Source organism: Macaca nemestrina, chromosome 20, assembly GCF_043159975.1.
Source record: "Macaca nemestrina isolate mMacNem1 chromosome 20, mMacNem.hap1, whole genome shotgun sequence".
NCBI lineage: Eukaryota > Metazoa > Chordata > Mammalia > Primates > Cercopithecidae > Macaca > Macaca nemestrina.
In genome coordinates this window covers 5600626-5619241 of record NC_092144.1, presented here as the reverse complement: position 1 = coordinate 5619241, position 18616 = coordinate 5600626, and the positions used below count along the sequence as shown (strand labels likewise).

At 53.8% G+C, this 18616-nt stretch overlaps 1 protein-coding gene across 11 annotated transcripts in view; it reads left to right on the top strand.

Annotated features, from left to right (window-relative positions):
- The window catches only part of LOC105484754 (regulatory factor X2), a 201719-nt gene extending 193310 nt beyond the window's left edge, over positions 1-8409 (top strand). For all 11 annotated transcript variants that reach the window (XM_071086326.1, XM_071086325.1, XM_071086324.1 and 8 more), the window contains 3 exons: positions 4359-4512; positions 5915-5957; positions 6614-8409. In XM_071086326.1, the coding sequence (XP_070942427.1) occupies positions 4359-4512; positions 5915-5957; positions 6614-6729 (313 nt within the window). In that variant the 3' untranslated portion in view covers positions 6730-8409. The remainder of the gene's footprint in view (positions 1-4358; positions 4513-5914; positions 5958-6613) is intronic.
- Positions 8410-18616: the final 10207 nt, after the last annotated feature.

The window sequence follows — 18616 nt, the reverse complement described above, 5'->3', positions numbered from 1 at the left end:
TAATCCCACCGCTTTGGGAGGCCAAGGCAGGAGGACGGCTTGAGACCAGAAGTTCCAGACCAGCCTGGGGAAAATACCAGGACCTCTACAAAAAGTTAAAAAACTTGTCTGGGCGTGGTGGCATGTGCCTGTGGTCCCACATACTTGGGAGGCTGAGGTGGGAGGATCCTTGAGCCCTGGCGGTCCAGACTGCAGTGAGCCAAGATTGCACCACTGCACTCCAGCCTGAGTGACAGAGCAAGACCCCATCTCTAAGGGGGGAAAAAAAAAGCTGTCTCAGAACTGAAGGGCACAAGTCTCCAAACTGAGAAAGCTGCTGACTTCTCCCAGGGAGGCCCCGGGTGAAATTTCAAAACACTAAGCTTGAGAAACAGCCATAAAAGCTTCCAGAGAGAAAGCGACAGGCTGGGGATGGGAGCAGCATTAGACTTCTGAACAATGTGCAGAAACCTGGAAGGCAGTAGAGCGATGTCCTGAGAGTTCTGATGGAAATTATTTCCAAGCTACAGACCTACCCTGTGCAGACCAGGGCAGGGGAGCCAAGGCTTCCAGAGGGATCGTCCCCAGGAAAGGCACCAAGATGCCTCCTGCAGTTCTGTCAGGAGTTTTAGTCTCATGAGTACATGGAAAAGTGAGCATTTTTTTTAAAAAGAGCCAGTTATTACCCCAGGAAAACACAAAGCTGTTCTGTGGCTGACAGGCCCTGCATGACGCAGCGCAGGAATGAGCTATGGCCACAGGGCCAAATTGTTATCCCCACCTGTATTAGTCCATTCCCACACTGCTGATACAGACATACCCAAGACTGGGTAATCTATAAAGAAAAATAGGTTTAATGGACTTACGGTTCCACATGGCTGGGGAGGCCTCACAGTCATAGCGGAAGGCCAAGGAAGAGCAAAGGCACATCTTACATGGCGGCAGGCAAGGGAGTGTGTGCAGGAGAACTCCCCTTTATAAAACTATCAAATCTCATGAGATTTATTCACTCTCAAGAGAACAGCATGGGAAACATCTGCCCCCATGATTCAATTACCTCCCACCGGGTCCCTCCCACAACATGTAGGGATCATTATAATTCAAGGTGAAATTTGGGTAGGGACACAGAGCCAAACCATATCACTGCCCCAGCCCATTGTGCAAATAAAGTTTTATTGGAACCTCAGCCACACGTATTCATTCACAGATCAGCTACAGCTGTCAATGCAAACAAACAGTGTGACTGTTGGGCACAAAGCTGACGGTATTTACTATCTGGCAAGCATTAAAACGAGTTTGCCTGGCTGGGTGCAGTGGCTCATGCCTGTAATCCCCACACTTTGGGAGGCTGAGGTGGGCAGATCACTTGGGGTCAGGAGTTCAAGACCAGACTGGCCAACGTGGCAAAACCCCATCTCTACTAAAAATATAAAAATTAGTCAGGCATGGTGGCCGGCACCTGAAATCCCAGCTACTTGGGAGGCTTAGGCAGGAGAATCGCTTGAATCTGGGAGGCAGAGGTTGCAGTGGGCCAAGATCGTGCCATTGCACTCCAGCCTGGGCAACAAGAGCCAAACTCTGTCTCAGTTAAAAAAAAAAAATGTGCCAACCCCTCAGCTGGCCAGCCAGCACCTCCCTGTCCTCAGCTTCCTCCTTACACACTCCCCTGGCCACGCTGCTTCAGGGCCTTTCCACCTGCCCCTCTTTCCTGGAACGTCTTTCCCCCAGACAGCCATGCGGAGAAACCCCCCACCCCCAGCCTCTGTAAATAGGACGGCCCATTCTGTCCACCTTCCCCCATGCCCTGCTTTTCTCTGGGCACTGACTGTCACCTGTCTCTCGTCATCTGTTCACTTGTCTGTTGTCTGTCTCCTGCATGATCAGGCACGCTACCTGGGTGCGGGACCTCGCTTCTGTTTAAATCCTGGCTGAGTGAATAAATGAGAGGAACCACATGCCTAACAGACCGCGCGGCTCTGCCATGGGCCTAGCACACCACTGCCACGTAACAGAAACACCAGTGTAGCCAGAAATTACCACAAAGCCACACTGGGGTAATGGGGAGGGAGAGCAAGGGAAGAGACAGTGTAGGGATGCCGATGCCTGTCTCCATGGACAGAGGAAGGTTGCAAGTGGCAGAATAGAGAAGAGCAGAGTGAGCGCAGGACTGAGGTACCTGCCAGCCAGAGAAGAGCACAGCTCAGAGCTGGAGGGGATCGGGGTCACGTCTGCAAGGCGGGGGTGCTCTTCACAAGGGAGACCGAGACACTGTTCCACTTCATTCTCTTGTTTGTTTGTTTGTTTTTTGAGACAGTCTCGGTCTGTCACCAGGCTGGAGTGCAGTGGTGCAATCTCGGCTCATTGCAACCTCCGCCTCCCGGGTTCAAGCAATTCTCGTGCCTCAGCCTCCTGAGTAGCTGGGATTACAGGTGCCCGCCACCAGGCCCGGCTGATTTTTGTATTTTTAGTAGAGGCGGGGTTTTGCCATGTTGGCCAGGCTGCTGTCAAACTCCTGACCTCAGGTGATCCACCTGCCTCGGCCTCCCAAAGTGCTGGGATTCCAGTCGTGAGCCACCGCACCCGGCCTGACTCCATTCTTACGCATGTGCAGTGCCGTCATAAAAAAATAAAAATTAGGTTTATGGGATTTATTTCTGTAGCACCCACTGGAAAATGGTAGCATGTGGGCTGAGGCCTTGGCTGATCATCCCCAAGCTCTGGCTGGGCGTCCCTTGATGGTGGCTGGCCGATGCTCCTGCCCTCTGGGAGCTGCGAGCCCATTTGGGAACCCGGAGATACCGAGGTGACCGCAGGCGGTGTTCTGGAAATACTTCGGACTGAAGCATCACACCAGACACCGGGGCTGTGGGGAAGCTGGGTGCAGAGTGCCAGCACCTCATCTGCGTGGGGGAGGCCTTTGGGGAAAGGGGGCTTGGGAGTCAAGCTGGGTGGGCCCAGGGGAACAGAAGGGGGCTGGGGGCTTTGCAGCTGTGCTTGACACCTAAGGATAGACAGCTTTGGTGGTCTTCACAGTGCGGCTGTCTTTGCTTTTCTCAAGCCTGTGTGTTCTTGTTATTGCTACGGTACTGATAAGACGTAACTGAGAGTTTATGAAAGCTTAGTTCGAGACGGGGCATTTGGGCATTGGGGACCACCTGACCTGTACGCCAAAGGTTTTAATCAGGCACCACTGTGGGTCTGAGTATGTGGGTCATTTAGGTCTCATAGGAGGACTGAGACGTTCCACTTCATTCTGGGCTTTTTTGTTTTTTGGTTTTTGGTTTTTTTTGAGATGGAGTCTTGCTCTGTCACCCAGGCTGGAGTCCAGTGACATGATCTCGGTTCACTGCAACCTCTGTCTCCCGGTTCAAGCAATTTTCCTGCCTCAATCTCCTGAATAGCTGGGATTACAGGCGCCTGCCACCATGCCTGGCTAATTTTTGTATTTTTAGTAGAGATGGCGTTTCACCATGTTGGCCAGGTTGGTCTCGAACTCCTGACCCCAAGTGATCTGCCCACCTTGGCCTCCCAAAGTACTGGGATTACAGGCATGAGCCACCATGCCCAGCCCCTTTTGGTCTTATATTGATCCTTCAGGTCAGGGGCCGCCTCTCCTGGAAAGAACCAGGTAGTATTTGCAGCCATCCTAGGAAAGACAATATAGGAACGGGCATGACACGTGCCAATGAAACTGTTTGTGGACACCAACATGTGAATTTCATGTAATTTCCACATGCCACCGAATATAATTATTCTTTTGACTTTTTCCAACCATTTCAAAATGTAAAGCATTCTCAGCTCACAGGCTGAGGGCTGGCTGAGGGCTGGATCTGGGCTGAAGTCTCTGAAACTCCTGCTTTCGCTGACAGAGACTAAAGCACCCTGGCTTTTTGTCTTGTGTTTAGGTGCCTGAAACCACAGGCTGAGGAATGGCGGGAGGTGGCAAGGATACGGGGAAGGTGGGGAGAGGCGCCTCCTGCTGGGGAGACAGGCACCAGCTGCCAGCCTGTGCTCTGATTCGGAGTCCGAAATGTCACTGGAATCACCAGCCACGATTCCGTCCAGCGCCTGTGCTAGCACCAGCCGCAGTTGTGTTTGCAGCAGCCTGTCGCTTTGGGGCTGACTGCCCGTCTCCCTCTCCTGTCCCCCAGGCGGTCTCTGGAACTGAGTGGGCAGGCCTGCCCCACCCATCCATCACGCTGGGCCCAGGGTCTCAGCAGTCATCGGCCCCCCACAGGCCGGCAGGTCTTAGGATCACTCAGGGTCTGGGTTCCCCAGGGAACACAGAGCAGGGAGCGTGTTGCTGCCATGAAGCCTGGCCCGGGACCCGGGTTCCATGCTCCCCTGAGGGTCCCCAGCCTCTGTCCGCTTGTCCCCAGCTCCATGGTGATCCGGGACCTGACCCTGCGCAGCGCCGCCAGCTTCGGCTCCTTCCACCTCATCCGCCTGCTCTACGACGAGTACATGTTCTACCTGGTGGAGCACCGCGTCGCGGAGGCCACCGGAGAGACGCCGATCGCTGTGATGGGAGAGGTGAGGACCCTCCTGGGCGGGACGGCCGGGGCTTGACCAGGCCTGTGGGGAGAGGGCAGTGTGCTCTGAGCAGCCCGGAGAGAGGACACGCACAGGTCCCGTTGCTCTGCCGCCAGACAGATCCACAGCTCTGTAAAGAGCCACAGAAACGGGCCCGCTCATGCCAGGACACAGCAGTGTCTTCCACAACATCCAAACCACAGTTTGATCAGCACCGGGAAGGCTCTGGGGCTCTGTCCGAGTTCACAGGCACCGTCAAACCGCTGGCTGTGGAAGGAGTTGTCCTTGGGTGTCCTGCCACGCAGGGGAGGCCTCGGACACGCCACCCAAAGTGTATTTGTATCGTGGTGACATACACATGGGGTGGTGTTTCCATGTTAAAGCGCACAATAAAGTGGCGTTTAGCACATTCACAAGGTGCAGCTGACACCACTGTCCAGTTCCAGAATATTCCATCACCCCAAAAGGAAACCCCGTCCCAGGAGCAGTTACTCCCAAGCCCCTCCTGCAGCACAGCCCCCACGCAGCCCCCTCCTGCCTCTGTGGATCGGCCTGTCCTGGACATTTCATAGAAATGGGATCACACACTGTGGCCTTTCGTGTCCGGCGTCTCTCACTGAACGTGACGTCTGTGCTGTGACCCGGGTCAGAGCCTGGTTCCTCTCCTGGCTGAGTTGTGTTCCAGTGCGTGGCTGGCCGCGCTGCGCTGACCCTCGTGCCTCCGTGCTGCGTGGTCGCTCCCTCTCTGTGGCCGTTGTGAATGGCGCTGCCGTGGGCATTTGTGGGCGGGTTTTGTGTGCACACCTGTGTTCAGTTCTTTGGGGTCCACGCCTTGGAGTGGACTTGCTGGGCTGCATGGGTTTGCCTCGAGGAAGAAACGAGGTGATGCTTGATGAATGGCAGGGTCCCTGCCCTCTTACTACCCAGAGGCCACGGCACCCTCAGAGTCGGTGGCGGGCCCGCAGCGTGTGCAGAGACTGTGGCAGCTGTGTGTGCTCTGCGTGTTGGCGTGGACGCCGGGCTCTGGGGCCACCAAGCGGCGGTTTTCATGCTGTGCACAGACTTCGGGGAGCAAAGATCACTTGGCCCACGGCCCTTCCCTGCCACCTTAAAACCCAGAGCAGCCACACCCAGGGGACCTCGGGAACCAGCTCCTGTCCCCTCACTGCCTCGAGCAGTCAGCACCCTCCACCCCCAGCAGTTCCCAGAGGCGGCCTGGACAGGGGACAGGGACCCACCCAGACGCCTGGCAGCATCAGAGCCACTTCTCAGGGCAGACCCTGGCTGCTTTACTGTGAATGGAGGACGTGGCTCAAGGCAAGGTTGGGCAGCGTCCCCAGAGCCCCCAAACAGCAACTGCCACCCCTCTGCAGGCGCCCCTGACTCCAGGTTTCTCTTTCAGTTCAACGATCTCGCCTCTCTGTCGCTGACGCTGCTTGACAAAGGTGGGTGTGTCTGCAGCTTTCCCGCCACGGCCCTCCCAGGAGGGTGGTACTCCTGGCCGTGGCCTGTCTGCCTCATCTCATGATGAGCAGGTGGAAATGGGGGCAGCCCCTGGGGGGTGAGGGCCCTGGGATCTGGCGTCCAGACCGTGGGTGAGGGCCCTGGGCAGCAGGCGCCACTGCAGACTGGCTCGGCTGGGGCTCAGAGTGCTGCCGGCCTCTGGGTAGCCGCTGCCCAGGGACCTCAGCACCAGGTCCGGACCAGGCAGCCTCTGGTCTCCTGCGCCCATGCCCAGCAGTAGAGTGGGACAGGCAGGCCAGAGGAGCCCCTGGGCCCCGTCCCTGCTCCACGCGGGTGGGAGGAGGACCCCAGAGGCCCTGGCCCTGTGGGGAGCAGGCCCCAGGCCTATCGGCCCTGGGAAGAGAGGCACAGGGCAGGGGCTCTTTCGCCTGGCACGACCTGGGGGCACCTCTGGGTGACCAGGTAGGTGGGAGAGGACAGGTCAGCCTGGAGCAGAGGCCAAGGCGGGGTCCACGGGCTGCCATGTGTCCTTAGTCCCCTGCCTGGCGTGCCGGAGCAGCTCTTGGAACATGCACTTCCGTCTCTCCCTCCCATGCCCTCCTGATGATGGACACTGACCCTACCCCTCCCTCCACAGACGACATGGGCGACGAGCAGCGCGGCAGCGAGGCGGGCCCGGATGCCCACAGCCTGGGCGAGCCCCTGGTGAAGCGGGAGCGCAGTGATCCCAACCACTCCCTGCAGGGCATCTAGCAGCCCCGGCCGGCTCCTCCGCCAGGTTCCAGAAGATGCCGCCCGGTCGCTCTGGGAACCTGGACTTCACCGGCTCCACCAAATTAGTGCCTCTTAGACGATGGATGTTTACTTTGACTCAAGCGGGGGCTCCCGGGGTCAGCGTGCCCTTGAAGGCCGAGAGAGTGTTCAAGAAGGAAAGCAGTTGTTGAAGCTACAGAAGCCTGGGCCGGGGCTCCCACTGACTGTAGCTGTGCTCTGGGTGCCAGGCCCCTGTACAGCCAGCAGGGCCACACCAGACCATGGGTTCTTTGTTCTGGACAAACCCTCCTCTGCTGGAACTCTGGACTTTGGCCCCAGTCCCTTTAAGAGCTGAAGGGGCTGTGCTGAGAGCGCTGGCCCCTACACTCAACTGGAACCAATTTTCACCATGATTTAAAAATTTAAAAACCTGGCAGAGCCCGAATAGAAAGGGACGGCCTCTCCCCTCCTACCTGCCACCACTGGGGAGACACAGAGCTCGCCAGCATCCCTGGAGTCCCGTCAGGAATGGAAAGTGGAGTGCCCTTGTCTGGTAGCACCATGTGGGAGGGACCCAGCTGCGTGCGGTGCCCTGTGGCCTTTTAGAGCCAGACTGCCCTGCCCCGATGCGCTGAGGCGGGAGGCCGGCCGTGCTGCAGGAACCCATCTCCAGATGCCAAAGGACTTGAGGGGCAGCTGACAATCGCTGTGTCCTGGACAGATCTGCAGCTTGAAAAAGAACAAGCCACAGAAACGGGCTCGCTCGTGCCAGGACAAAGCAGTGTCTTCCGAAAACTCAAAACCAGAAGTTCTATCAGCACCAGGAAGGATCTGGGGCTCTGTCCAAGTTCATCATCACCATCAAGCCGCTGGCTGTGGAAAGAGTTTGTCCAACAGGAACAGTGTCACAGCCGCGACTTCGGAAAGCAGCCATCCCGCCTGTCGTCCAAACAGCAGTGCCTGCGTCCCGCTCCACGGAGTCTTCCAGAACGCCTCCCTCTGAATTAATCCCGGAGCACCCCAATCCCCAGCGAGTCCCACCTTGTCCTCTTCAAAGTCAGAACTCTTCTCTGGGGACAAATATTCGGGACTTTCGAAGCCCCGAACTTGAGACACCGAGTTTGTCTCCATGGAGACACGTGGCCGCTGCAGTTGGACAGCTGCGTGCTGGAGTTTCTGCCCCCAAACCAAATGCAGAGAAGAAAGACGAGCCTCGGCCCAGGACGCGCTTTCTAACGAAATGCAATAGTTTTCTCTTTTTGGAAAAATGTTTTTACCAATAGTTTTGTGCTCTAATTGTTATTAGAATGTTTCTTATGAATGTGTACATTGCAGTATGTTCAGTCCCAAATGTTTTGTTCTCATTCACACAGAAGGTACTAATAGCTCACGTGGCCTTTAAAAACCTTACTTCCCTGCTTGCAGGAGCTCAGAGCAACGCTCGGCCTGCGCCCGAGTGGAGGGGCAGGAGGAGAAAGACGCGTGCTCACTTTAGAAACGAAAAGTCAGGAATAATCACTGTTTGTCTGGTCGTATAGCCCAAACCTTAGTTGAAATCCGACGGAAAGAATGTCTTTATACCTCTCCTCTCCTTGGAGACACCGAAGCTCACAGTTAACAGATTGTAACGCCCGGCTTTTGCTCACTCCTGGTAACCAATACAAGCTGGTTTCTGCCTTAGGCTCCGGCCCGTCTTTCCGATCCACGAGGAGCAACAGAGGTGGCAGCAAAGCCACGAGCCTCTCAGGCCTGGTCTCGTTTTTCATAGCAGTAAACACTGAGCGTGCCCACTTTTGGACTCGCTGTCCACACTCCAGGCCCTGCCCCCCCCCGCCCTGGGACACCAGCCTGCTGGGCTTGAACCACTCAAGACCCAGAGGAGAAGCCACAGAGGTGCCCCCCGCACTTGCCTGCAGGCTCCCTGGGGATGTTCTAGTGCCTTCCAAAAGGAGCCCGGGGCCCTCAGTTCCTTAGCAAGGCCCACCCTGAGCCAATGATGGCACAGAAACACTTCTTTGTCCAGGATGGTCAGTGGCTCCTGTTTACACTTTGGGTTTTTTTTTGTTTTTGTTTGTTTGTTTGTTTGTTGTTTGTTTAAGAGATGGTTTCATTCTATTACCCAGGCTGGAGTGCAGTGGCATTATCATAGCTCACTGCAGCCTCAACCTCTTGGGCTCAGGTGATACTCCCACCTTAGCCTCCCCAAGTAGCTGAGACAATAGGCGCGCGCCACCACATCCAGTTAATTTTTTTTTTTTTTTTTTTTTTTTAGCGATGGGGGTCTTCCTATGTTGCCCAGGCTGGACTCAAACTCCTCAGCTCAAGCGATCCTCTCACCTCGGCCTCCCGAAGTGCTGAGATTATAGGCGTGAGCCACCGGCCCGGCCTCCTGTTTGCATTTGTTACAGGCTAGACCCACTTGGATCTAGTGGAGAAGCAGGTGCACCGGTCTCGGATCCGAACCACTGGTTGTCCTCATGGTTTCCTTGGTACAGTTGGGGCCAAACTTCAGAATCATTGAGAATCAGTGCATGGGCTTGCTCAAAAAATTCCTGGACCCCATCCACAGGGAGCCTGACTCGGTGGGATTCGGGTAGGGGCCAGGAAGCGTGCTGTTGCTGCCATTCCCTCTCAGGGGACTGTGGTGCAGGGCTACAGGACTTTGAAGAAACTCTGCAGAGGACAGCAATGGGCTCAGGAACCCGGCAGGGCCCACCTGTGGGAGGGAGGTGGCCCACAAAGGCTAGTACAGTTCTCACTCAGCTGCCCCTAAATCTGTTTCCCAAGTGCCAGGCCAGTGCCCCGTATGCCCCCAGAGACACTCGGCCTTTGCCCAGTCCAGGCCTCTCTGTCCCAGGCGACACTAGAATCGCCCCTCCCTTCCCTGGGCTGGGACTCCAGGACCCCACTGGGTCCTGACGGTGCCAACTTCAGCCAGGAAATCCACTCGCCCCATCCCCTGCTGGGTCACAATTTCAGACCTTCCTCCAGCTGAGACCCCTGAGTCAAATTAGGCAAGTACCAACTCCCCACCTCCCCAACCGCCGCAGAGCCAGGCCCGGTGTGGACTGCAGGGCCCAGAGCAGGAAACCCAAGCCCTGCCCACGGGGCCTGACAGGCTGGGGAAAGCAGGAGCTCAGAGCATGGGGGATGGTGCCCCAGGAAAGAGGAGCCCGCTTGAGCTCCTCAGGCCATCATGTGCCTCCAAAGCCCTCTGGGCAGGTCCCCAGGGTGCAGTTGCCTCAGAAAAAAAAGGGGAAACTTGGTTTTACCAAGCATCTCAAGGGGGTACTGGCCGTCATCACAGCAGCCTCCACGCTACACTTCTGTCCCGTCTCCTCTTTTTGATGACCTAAGGTAGAGGTAATCCCCATTGTACACGTGGGAAAAGCAAGGCTGCTGGTTGGAATGCCGATGTGATGGCTGGAGCACAGCAGCCACAGTGGACCTCAAGGTGGAAGCCCCATGATAAGGATGGGAAAGCAATGAGTCAGAGGAGGCTGGGTCCCCGGTGATGGTAGAGCTGCCATTACAGCCCTGACCTCCAGGCAGATGTCAGCAAGGAGGGGTGGGGAGCCCCAGAGATGTCCCTGCCTTCACAAACTGTCTGGTGGCAGGAACTCCAGTGCAAGATGGGAGGGGACCCCACGCACTGCAGCTACCAGCATGCTAAGAAGGGGGAGATGCGGGCCAGGCGCAGTGGCTCATGCCTGTAATCCCAGCACTTTCAGAGGCCAAGGCGGGTGGATTACAAGGTGAGGAGATCAAGACCATCCTGGCTAACATGGTGAAACCCCGTCTCTATTAAAAATGCAAACATTAAGGGCCGGGCGCGGTGGCTCACGCCTGTAATCCCAGCACTTTGGGAGGCCGAGGCGGGCGGATCACAAGGTCAGGAGATCGAGACCACGGTGAAACCCCATCTCTACTAAAAATACAAAAAAATTAGCCGGGCGCGGTTGTGGGCGCCTGTAGTCCCAGCTACTCGGGAGGCTGAGGCAGGAGAATGGCGTGAACCCGGGAGGCGGAGCTTGCAGTGAGCCGAGATCGCGCCACTGCACTCCAGCCTGGGCGACAGAGCGAGACTCCGTCTCAAAAAAAATAAATAAATAAAAATAAAAAAAAAAATAAAAAATGCAAACATTAGCCAGGTGTGGTGGTGGGCGCCTGTAGTCCCAGCAACTGGGGAGGCTGAGGCAGGAGAATCACTTGAACCTGGGAGGTGGAGCTTACAGTGATCGAGATCGTGCCACTGCACTCCAACCTGGGCGACAGAGCAAGACTCTGTCTCAAAAGAAAAAAAAAAGGGGAGAAGCTCCACCTGGAGTACCCCCCACCACCCCTGTTTTCCTCCTGCTTCTGGCTGCTGCTCCTCTGCGCCTGGGTCCTGCCCACTCCTCTCCTCCTTCTACCCCCTCAGTCACCTCAGCCACTCCCACGATGGAAATACCTCCACAAGCTGCTGACTTCACCTCTGCTCAGAGCTCCTGGGTGCCTGGCCCTCGGCAGAGCAAGACAGCAGCCCGGCATCTGGCCGTCCAGACCTCCTCCCCATGTCTCCACCACAGTGTGGGCAGCACCTTCCGTCTACCCACATTGCCCTGCCCCACCCCTTGGCCCTGCCTCAAAATGGCCATAATCAGACCGTTTCTCCCCTTCCTCTTTGCTACTCCCCAGCTCCTCCTTGGCCAGGAGAGGCAGAGTGGTGAGGATTCCACTGCACAGGTTTGAGAGTCAGCTCCACTGTGCCCTCAAGTAAATTACCTTCATCAGTTTCTCTCTCTGGAAAAGAGACAATACAAATACCTCACAGTGTTGTGAGAAAGAAGATCAATATACAGAAAGCACTGGACTAAGCCTTCAAGAGTTGTTTCTACCCCTTGGCACTGCCGATACCACAGATGGTGGGGTGTCAGATAATTCTCCAGGGTGAGCCCATACTGGGCACTGCAGGGTGCTGAGCAGCGTCCCTGGCCTCCACCCACTCCGTGCCAGGAGCACCCCAGCCCAATCCTGACAACCAAAAATGTCTCTGGACGCTGCCAGTGTCGCCTGGGAGACACCTTCCTCTTTAGCACTCGTCTTAATTGGAGCTTCTTCCAGGAAGCCTTCCTGGGTGCTCCCTGGGTAGATTAGGGTCACTTAGACCCAACTTCCCCACCATACTTTATGGTAATTGTTTGCAAATCTATCTTTCCCACAAGCTCTGTGAGTGAGTAGCTATCATGTGCCTTGTTGAAATGGATTTCCCAAATCTATCACAGCACATGCTCAGCAAACATTGAGGGCATGAGGGAGTGGGGAGGGCCCCCCAGAGAAAGCGTTCTTTATGGTGATCATGGGAAGGAAGGTGCTGTGCCAGGGAGGAGAAAAAAATGTCCAGAGGAGTGATGAGGAATTTCAAAGAAACTGGAATTCAGGCAGGAGGCCACCAAAGGTTTTTGATGTAATCAAAGCTGGGCTTTAGAAAGCTGTGTTCAGGCAGGGCGGATTACACCAGAAGAAACAGGAGCAGGGGGTCAATTAGGTGCTTGTTAAGATAGAACAAGTGAGGGGTAGAGTTGTGGCTGCGGGGTGGAGCAGGGGCACCCGGGAGCCCTGTGGAGATCAAATTGGTGAGTTATACCCGGTTTGGTTTGGTTTTTCGTGTGTGGTTTGGTCTTTTGTTTTGTTTCGTTTTTTGAGACAGTCTTGCTGTTGCCCAGGCTGGAGTGCAGTGGCACAATCTCAGCTCACTGCAACCTCCACCTCCTGGGTTTAATCGATTCTCCCCCTCAGCCTCCTGAGTAGCCAGGATTAGAGGTGTGCGTCACCATGCCTGGCTAATTTTTGTATTTTTAATAGAGATGGGGTTTTACCATGTTGACCAGACTGGTCTCAAACTCCTGACTTCAGGTGATCTGCTCACCTCAGCCTCCCAAAGTGCTGGGATTACAGGCGTGAGCCATCGCGCTTGCCTTTTTTTTTTTTTTTTCCTAATGAACCAGGATAAAAATCTAAAACATCAGGAGTGATGATGTAATAAAGATAAATATAGCTTTGCAAAATTTTCACTTCAGTGTATGTGTGAGTGCACATATACACATGCATTTATGGTATTGGGCTGCGATGTAAAATGCATTGAATACGCATAGGTCTCCAAAGCCACAGTACCATATATGCATGAGTATATGTGCACTCACACAGAGGCTCTCAGGAGGGCTGAGAGTTGTTCTCAGCCTATTGTGAGATCGTGGGCCCCTCCTGGAATCCTGTCATGGACGTTTTGTGGGGTTTTGCTATCCAGCATCCATCCTGCCTTCTTTGGGAATAACACCCTGATTCTCTTGGAGGACTGATCTTCCTCTTGTGGCTTTAAATACTGTCTCTGTGTGGGTGGGTCTCACATATTGAGGGAGGCTGTTCCAGGTGGGCAGGGAGGGAATGAGTTAGGCGTGTTGGGGGTTGGGGGAGTGGTAAGGAGGCTGGTGTTGCTGGCACAGAGTGAATGGCAGGGCAGGAGGTTGAGGAAGGCTGCAGAGTAATGGGATGCGGGCTTCCTAGGTCCCGGGGAGGAGCTGGGATGCCTCCACTTGAATGTCTCAAATGGCATCTCACACCACTGGTTAGGCACACAGAACCCACTATGTATTTATTGCTCAATAAATATTTGATGGAAAGGCCAGGCACGGTGCCTCAAGCCTGTCATCCCAGCACTTTGGGAGGCCAAGGCAGGCAGATCACCTGAGGTCAGAAGTTCAAGTCCAGCCTGGCCAACATGGTGAAATCCCCATCTTTAATAAAAACGCAAAAATTAGTTGGACGTGGTGGTGGCGCCTATAAATTCCAGCTCTTTGGGAGGCTGAGGCAGGAGGATCGCTTGAACCCGGGAGGTGGAGGTTGCAGTGAGCCAAGATCGTGCCACTGCACTCCAGCCTGGGCGACACTGAGATTCCGTCTCCAAAAAAAAAAAGAAAAGAAAAAATGATAGAGGAATGAATTTGATTGGGGGTGAGCAAAAATTAACCTACCGTACCCTGTACCCTGCTGACCCCATCCAACACTTTCTCCTTAGGCTCTGAACCCTGAGCTGAAGGGCGAGACTGAAAGCAGTCAAAGTTCAGACATCCTGGGAGAGACACCCGGTGCATTGTCCTCAGTGATTTTCGCTTTTAAGACCTGTTGAAGCTGCCAGTTGCTTCTCCTTTCTTTTTGATCTCATGAACATCCACATAACCTTCTAGCAAATTCCTCCTTGGCTTATATCTTCCAGAACTGCTTTCGGGGGGTTGCAATCAATCTCCAAAGAGATACAGCCTCAGCACCCAGGAATTTTCTAGCCAGTCTCAGAAGGGGATTCTGAGACCTCGTGAAGCCCTCCCGAGACGACAGCTCCTGTTTTCAAGGTGGCGCGTCCACACGGCTTGGTAACCGCAGCAGCAGGCTGGGAGCGAGGTGCAACTAAGACTCCCTACCTCCACTTCCATAGCCTGGCTCATGGAAGACGCCAGAACCCCAGCAGATGCGGAGCTTACGTCCCGGTAAGTTTACCCAGAACGCAGCCAACTGCCCTTTCTCCTGGAGTTGAGTTTTGATTCATCCCAATCCTCTGCTGCTCCCTAGTGGTCACTGTGTGATACAGCCTTTTCCTTTTCGCCGGGGACACAGAAAGTTGGATTTTGCCCAGAAGCCAGGCTGATTTGTTTACTTATTTGCAATGATGCATGATAAGATCAAAAACAAGGGAGTGAGTGAGCTAATTTCCTTCCTCCCCTTATCTTCCTCCCCTTCTCTTCCTCGAATATTTCCTATTTGTTTACAAAGGCCCAAAATATCCCCCCAACATAACAATGCGAAAAAGTCACCTGGCAGACACCATTTAAAACAAGCGATTGGGTGGGCGCGGTGGCTCACACCTGCAATCCCAGCCCTTTGGGAGGCTGAGGCGGGTGGATCGCGAGGTCAGGAGCTTGAGACCAGCCTGGCCAACATGGTGAAACACCGTCTCTATTAAAAATACAAAAATTAGTCGGGCGTGGTGGTGCATGCCTGTAATCCCAGCTACTCGGGAGGCTGAGGTAGGAGAATCACTTGAACCTGGGAGGTGGAAGTTACAGGGAGCCAATATTGCACCATTGCACTCCAGCCTGGGCAATAGAACGAGACTCAATCTCAAAAAAAAAAAAAAAAAAAAAAAGCGATCTTGGCCAGGCCCAGTGGCTCATACCTGTAATCCCAACACTTTGGCAGGCCTAGGTGGGCAGATCACTTGAGGTCACAAGTTCACGACCAGCCTAGCCGACATGGTGAAACTCCATCTCTACTAATAATACAAAAATTAGCCTGGCATGGTGGTGTGCACCTGTTTTCCCAGCTACTCAGGAAGCTGATGCATGAGAATCGCTTGAACCCAGGAGGCGGAGGTTGCAGTGAGCCAAGATTGCACCACTGCACTCCAGCCTGGGCAACAGAGAGAGACTCTGTCTCAAAGAAAAACAAAAGGTATAAATCGCCATCATGTGCCCTTGCTAGGACGCGCTGACACAGACGCACATGACTTCTGTGTAATCCCTGCCAAAAACGCTTAACCTGAGTTTCACTGTGAGGAAACATCAAACAAACCCAAAGTTAAGGGGTATTCTACAAAATAATTGCAGTACTCATTAGAAACGTCATTGTCAAGAAAAAGTACATAAAAAACAGAGGAAATGATCCAGACTAAAGGAAACTAAGGAGAAATGATACCTAAATGCAAGACAGGATCCAGGACTAAATCCTGGAACAGAAAAAGGACACTAGGGCTGAACAGATGAAATGTGAATGAGGTTTGCACATTAGTGAATAGTAGTGTATCAATGTGAATTTCCTGATTTTGCTCAGGATGTGAATATCTGAGGAAACTGATGGAAGTTATATGGAACCCTTTGTACTATTTTTGCAACTTCTTTTTAAGTCTGATTGTATTTCAAATTTATTTATTTTAAAATTTAATTTATAAGAGGCCGGGCGCGGTGGCTCAAGCCTGAAATCCCAGCACTTTGGGAGGCCGGGACGGGTGGATCACGAGGTCAGAAGATAGAGACCATCCTGGCTAACACGGTGAAACCCCTTCTCTACTAAAAAATACAAAAAAAAGTAGCCGGGCAAGGTGGCGGGCACCTGTAGTCCCAGCTACTCAGGAGGCTGAGGCAGAAGAATGGCGTAAACCCGGGAGGCGGAGCTTGCAGTAAGCTGAGATCCGGACACTGCACTCCAGCCTGGGCGACAGAGCGAGACTCTGTCTCAAAAAAAAAAAAGAGAAAAAAAAATTAATTTATTTAACTTAAAATAAAGAGGCGGGGTGCCGTGGCTCACGCCTGCAATCCCAGCACTTTGGGCGGGCAGATCACTTGAGGTCAGGAGTTTGAGACCAGCCTGGCCAAGGTGGGTGGATCACTTGAGGTCAGGAGTTCAAGACCAGCCTAGCCAACATAGTGACAACCCCGTCTCTACTAAAAATATAAAAATTAGCCGGGTGCCGTGGCGGGCACCTGTAATCCCAGCTACTCAGGAGGCTGAGGCAGGAGAATTGCTTGAACCCGGGAGTTGGAGGTTGCAGTGAGCCGAGATTGTGCCACTGCACTCCAGCCTGGGTGAAAGAGGGAGACTCCATCTCAACAAAAAAGAAGAAGGAGAAGGAGAAAGAGAAGGAGAAGGGGAAGGGGAAGGGGAAGGGGAAGGGGAAGGGAAGGAAAAGGGGAAGGGGAAGGGGGAGAGGAGGAGGAGGAGGGGGAGAGGAGGAGGAGGAGGAGGAGGAGGAGGGGGAAAAGCAGAGTTGATCAGGAGACAGGAATGTGTCACCGAGCAAAGTGAAGGCTTGGGAACCCAGCTGTGGCACCCTTGGCTCTCCACCTCCCAGCACTGCTGACCCCTGGTTGCAGATCAGGTCATGGGAAGGAGAATGCGGCCCTACCCCAGGTTAACAAGATCCAGCCCAGCTTTCTTCCAGAGGCAATTCCAGCCCCAAATCCCTGGCTGATGTGCCTAGTTTGGGTTAGGGGTTCCTGCTATCATGGGCAAGGGGCCACCGTTGGTCACATCTGACATCCTGTTGTCAGGAACTTGAGGCCATGGGTTGAGGGAGAACAGGGAAGGCAGATGAACCAATAAGGCATTCACGATGAAGTCCCTCCAACCTCACCTGGCTCCGAGATCCTTAAGGAATTATACTTGATTGATCACTCCCCAGGAATTACAGAAACCTATGACTAATAGAAATTTCTAAGTTTGCTGGATAAGAAAAGAAACAACTTACTGAAACTCCCTGTGCTTGTAAGATAACAAAACTGGCTGAAATCAGTTGGAACAACATGGCGGACTGGAGTGTGCACAGAACGAGCTTGCTGAGGTCAGAGCCTCAATTTCCACTGCATGTTTTAGTCTAACACCCCCCAAATTTGCACATGCGATCCATGAGGAGGGATGAAGAGATAACTGCGCATGCCAGAGGCCTTTCCAGACTTCCTATTTCCTTCTACCCATCGCCTACCTACTAATCCCTCTATCTGACCCCTAAACCTCTTCTAATAAAGGTATTGACTGCCTTAGGGTGGGCGTGGTGCCTCAGGCCTACAATCCCAGTCCTTTGGGAGGCAGAGAGAGGAGGATCGCTCGATGCCAAGAGTTCGAGACCAGCCTGGGCAACATAGCAAGACCCCATCTCCACACCCACAGAAAGTAAAGTCTTAAAGCTAGCACGGGGAGACAGCTTTGAGATGGACTCCCATCTGCTTGTTAGTCAACTTGCAATAAAAAGCTTTTCTCAAAAACCCTCGTGTCCTAGCATTGGCTCCTAGCGCGTCGGACAGCAAAGCCCCTTTTGCTCTGTAAAAGCACGACATGCTGGTTCCCTGCCCGTGATGGGAAGATGCAAACTCAGTTGCAGCTGTGAAGGCCCTTTTTCCTGAAGCCCAGCTGCAGAACCACCATCCTCCTTGGCTGCAGAGGAGAGAGCGACATAAGTCTTCAGAGCTCAGCCCGGGCTCAGGGGATCCTGGGAGACCTGTATCCTGGTGAGCCAAGGAGGAAGCAGACAGCAGGGAGGCCAATCAGCAGTTAAGGGTGAGTCATTTGAAGGCCTCCCATTTCCTGCCTCCAACCCCCGCAATTAGGAGAACCTCCTCACTGCAGCCTCCAAGGCCCTGCACGCTCCCTCCCTGAGCTCATCTCCACCACCTCTCTTTTTGGTCACTCGGCTCTAGCCACACCGAGGTCCTTACTGTGTAAAAGTATTCCCTCGGCCAGGCGCGGTGGCTCACGCCTGTAATCCCAGCACTTTGGGAGGCCGAGACAGGCGGATTGCTTGAGCTCAGGAGTTCGAGACCAGCCTGGCCAACATGGTGAAACTCCATCTCTACTAAAAATACAAAAATTAGCTGGGCGTGGTGATAGGCACCTGTAATCCCAGCTACTCGGGAGGCTGAGGCAGGAGAATCACTTGAACCTGGGAGGCAGAGCTTGCAGTGAGTCGAGATCGCACCACTGCACTCCAGCCTAGGAGACAGAGTGAGACTCCATCACAAAAAAAAAAAAAAAAAAAAAAAAAAAAAAAAAGCATTCTCTCCTTCTGTCACTTGTCATAGCATGCTGTTTTATTTTCTTTGTAGCACCCATCACTATCTCAAGTAATTTTGCTTACCTGTCTACTGTTAAAGTCTCTCCACAAAAGGATGCAAAGCTCCATGAAGGCAGGGCCTGTCTAGTTCATCCTGGAAACCCAACATTGCCTGATGCTTCGTAGCTATGGTGGATACATAATGCTGCGTAACGAACATCCCCAGAGTTTAGTGGCTGATAACAGCAAGTATTTATCTTTCATAGTTTCTGGCCGGGCGCGGTGGCTCACGCCTGTAATCCCAGCACTTTGGGA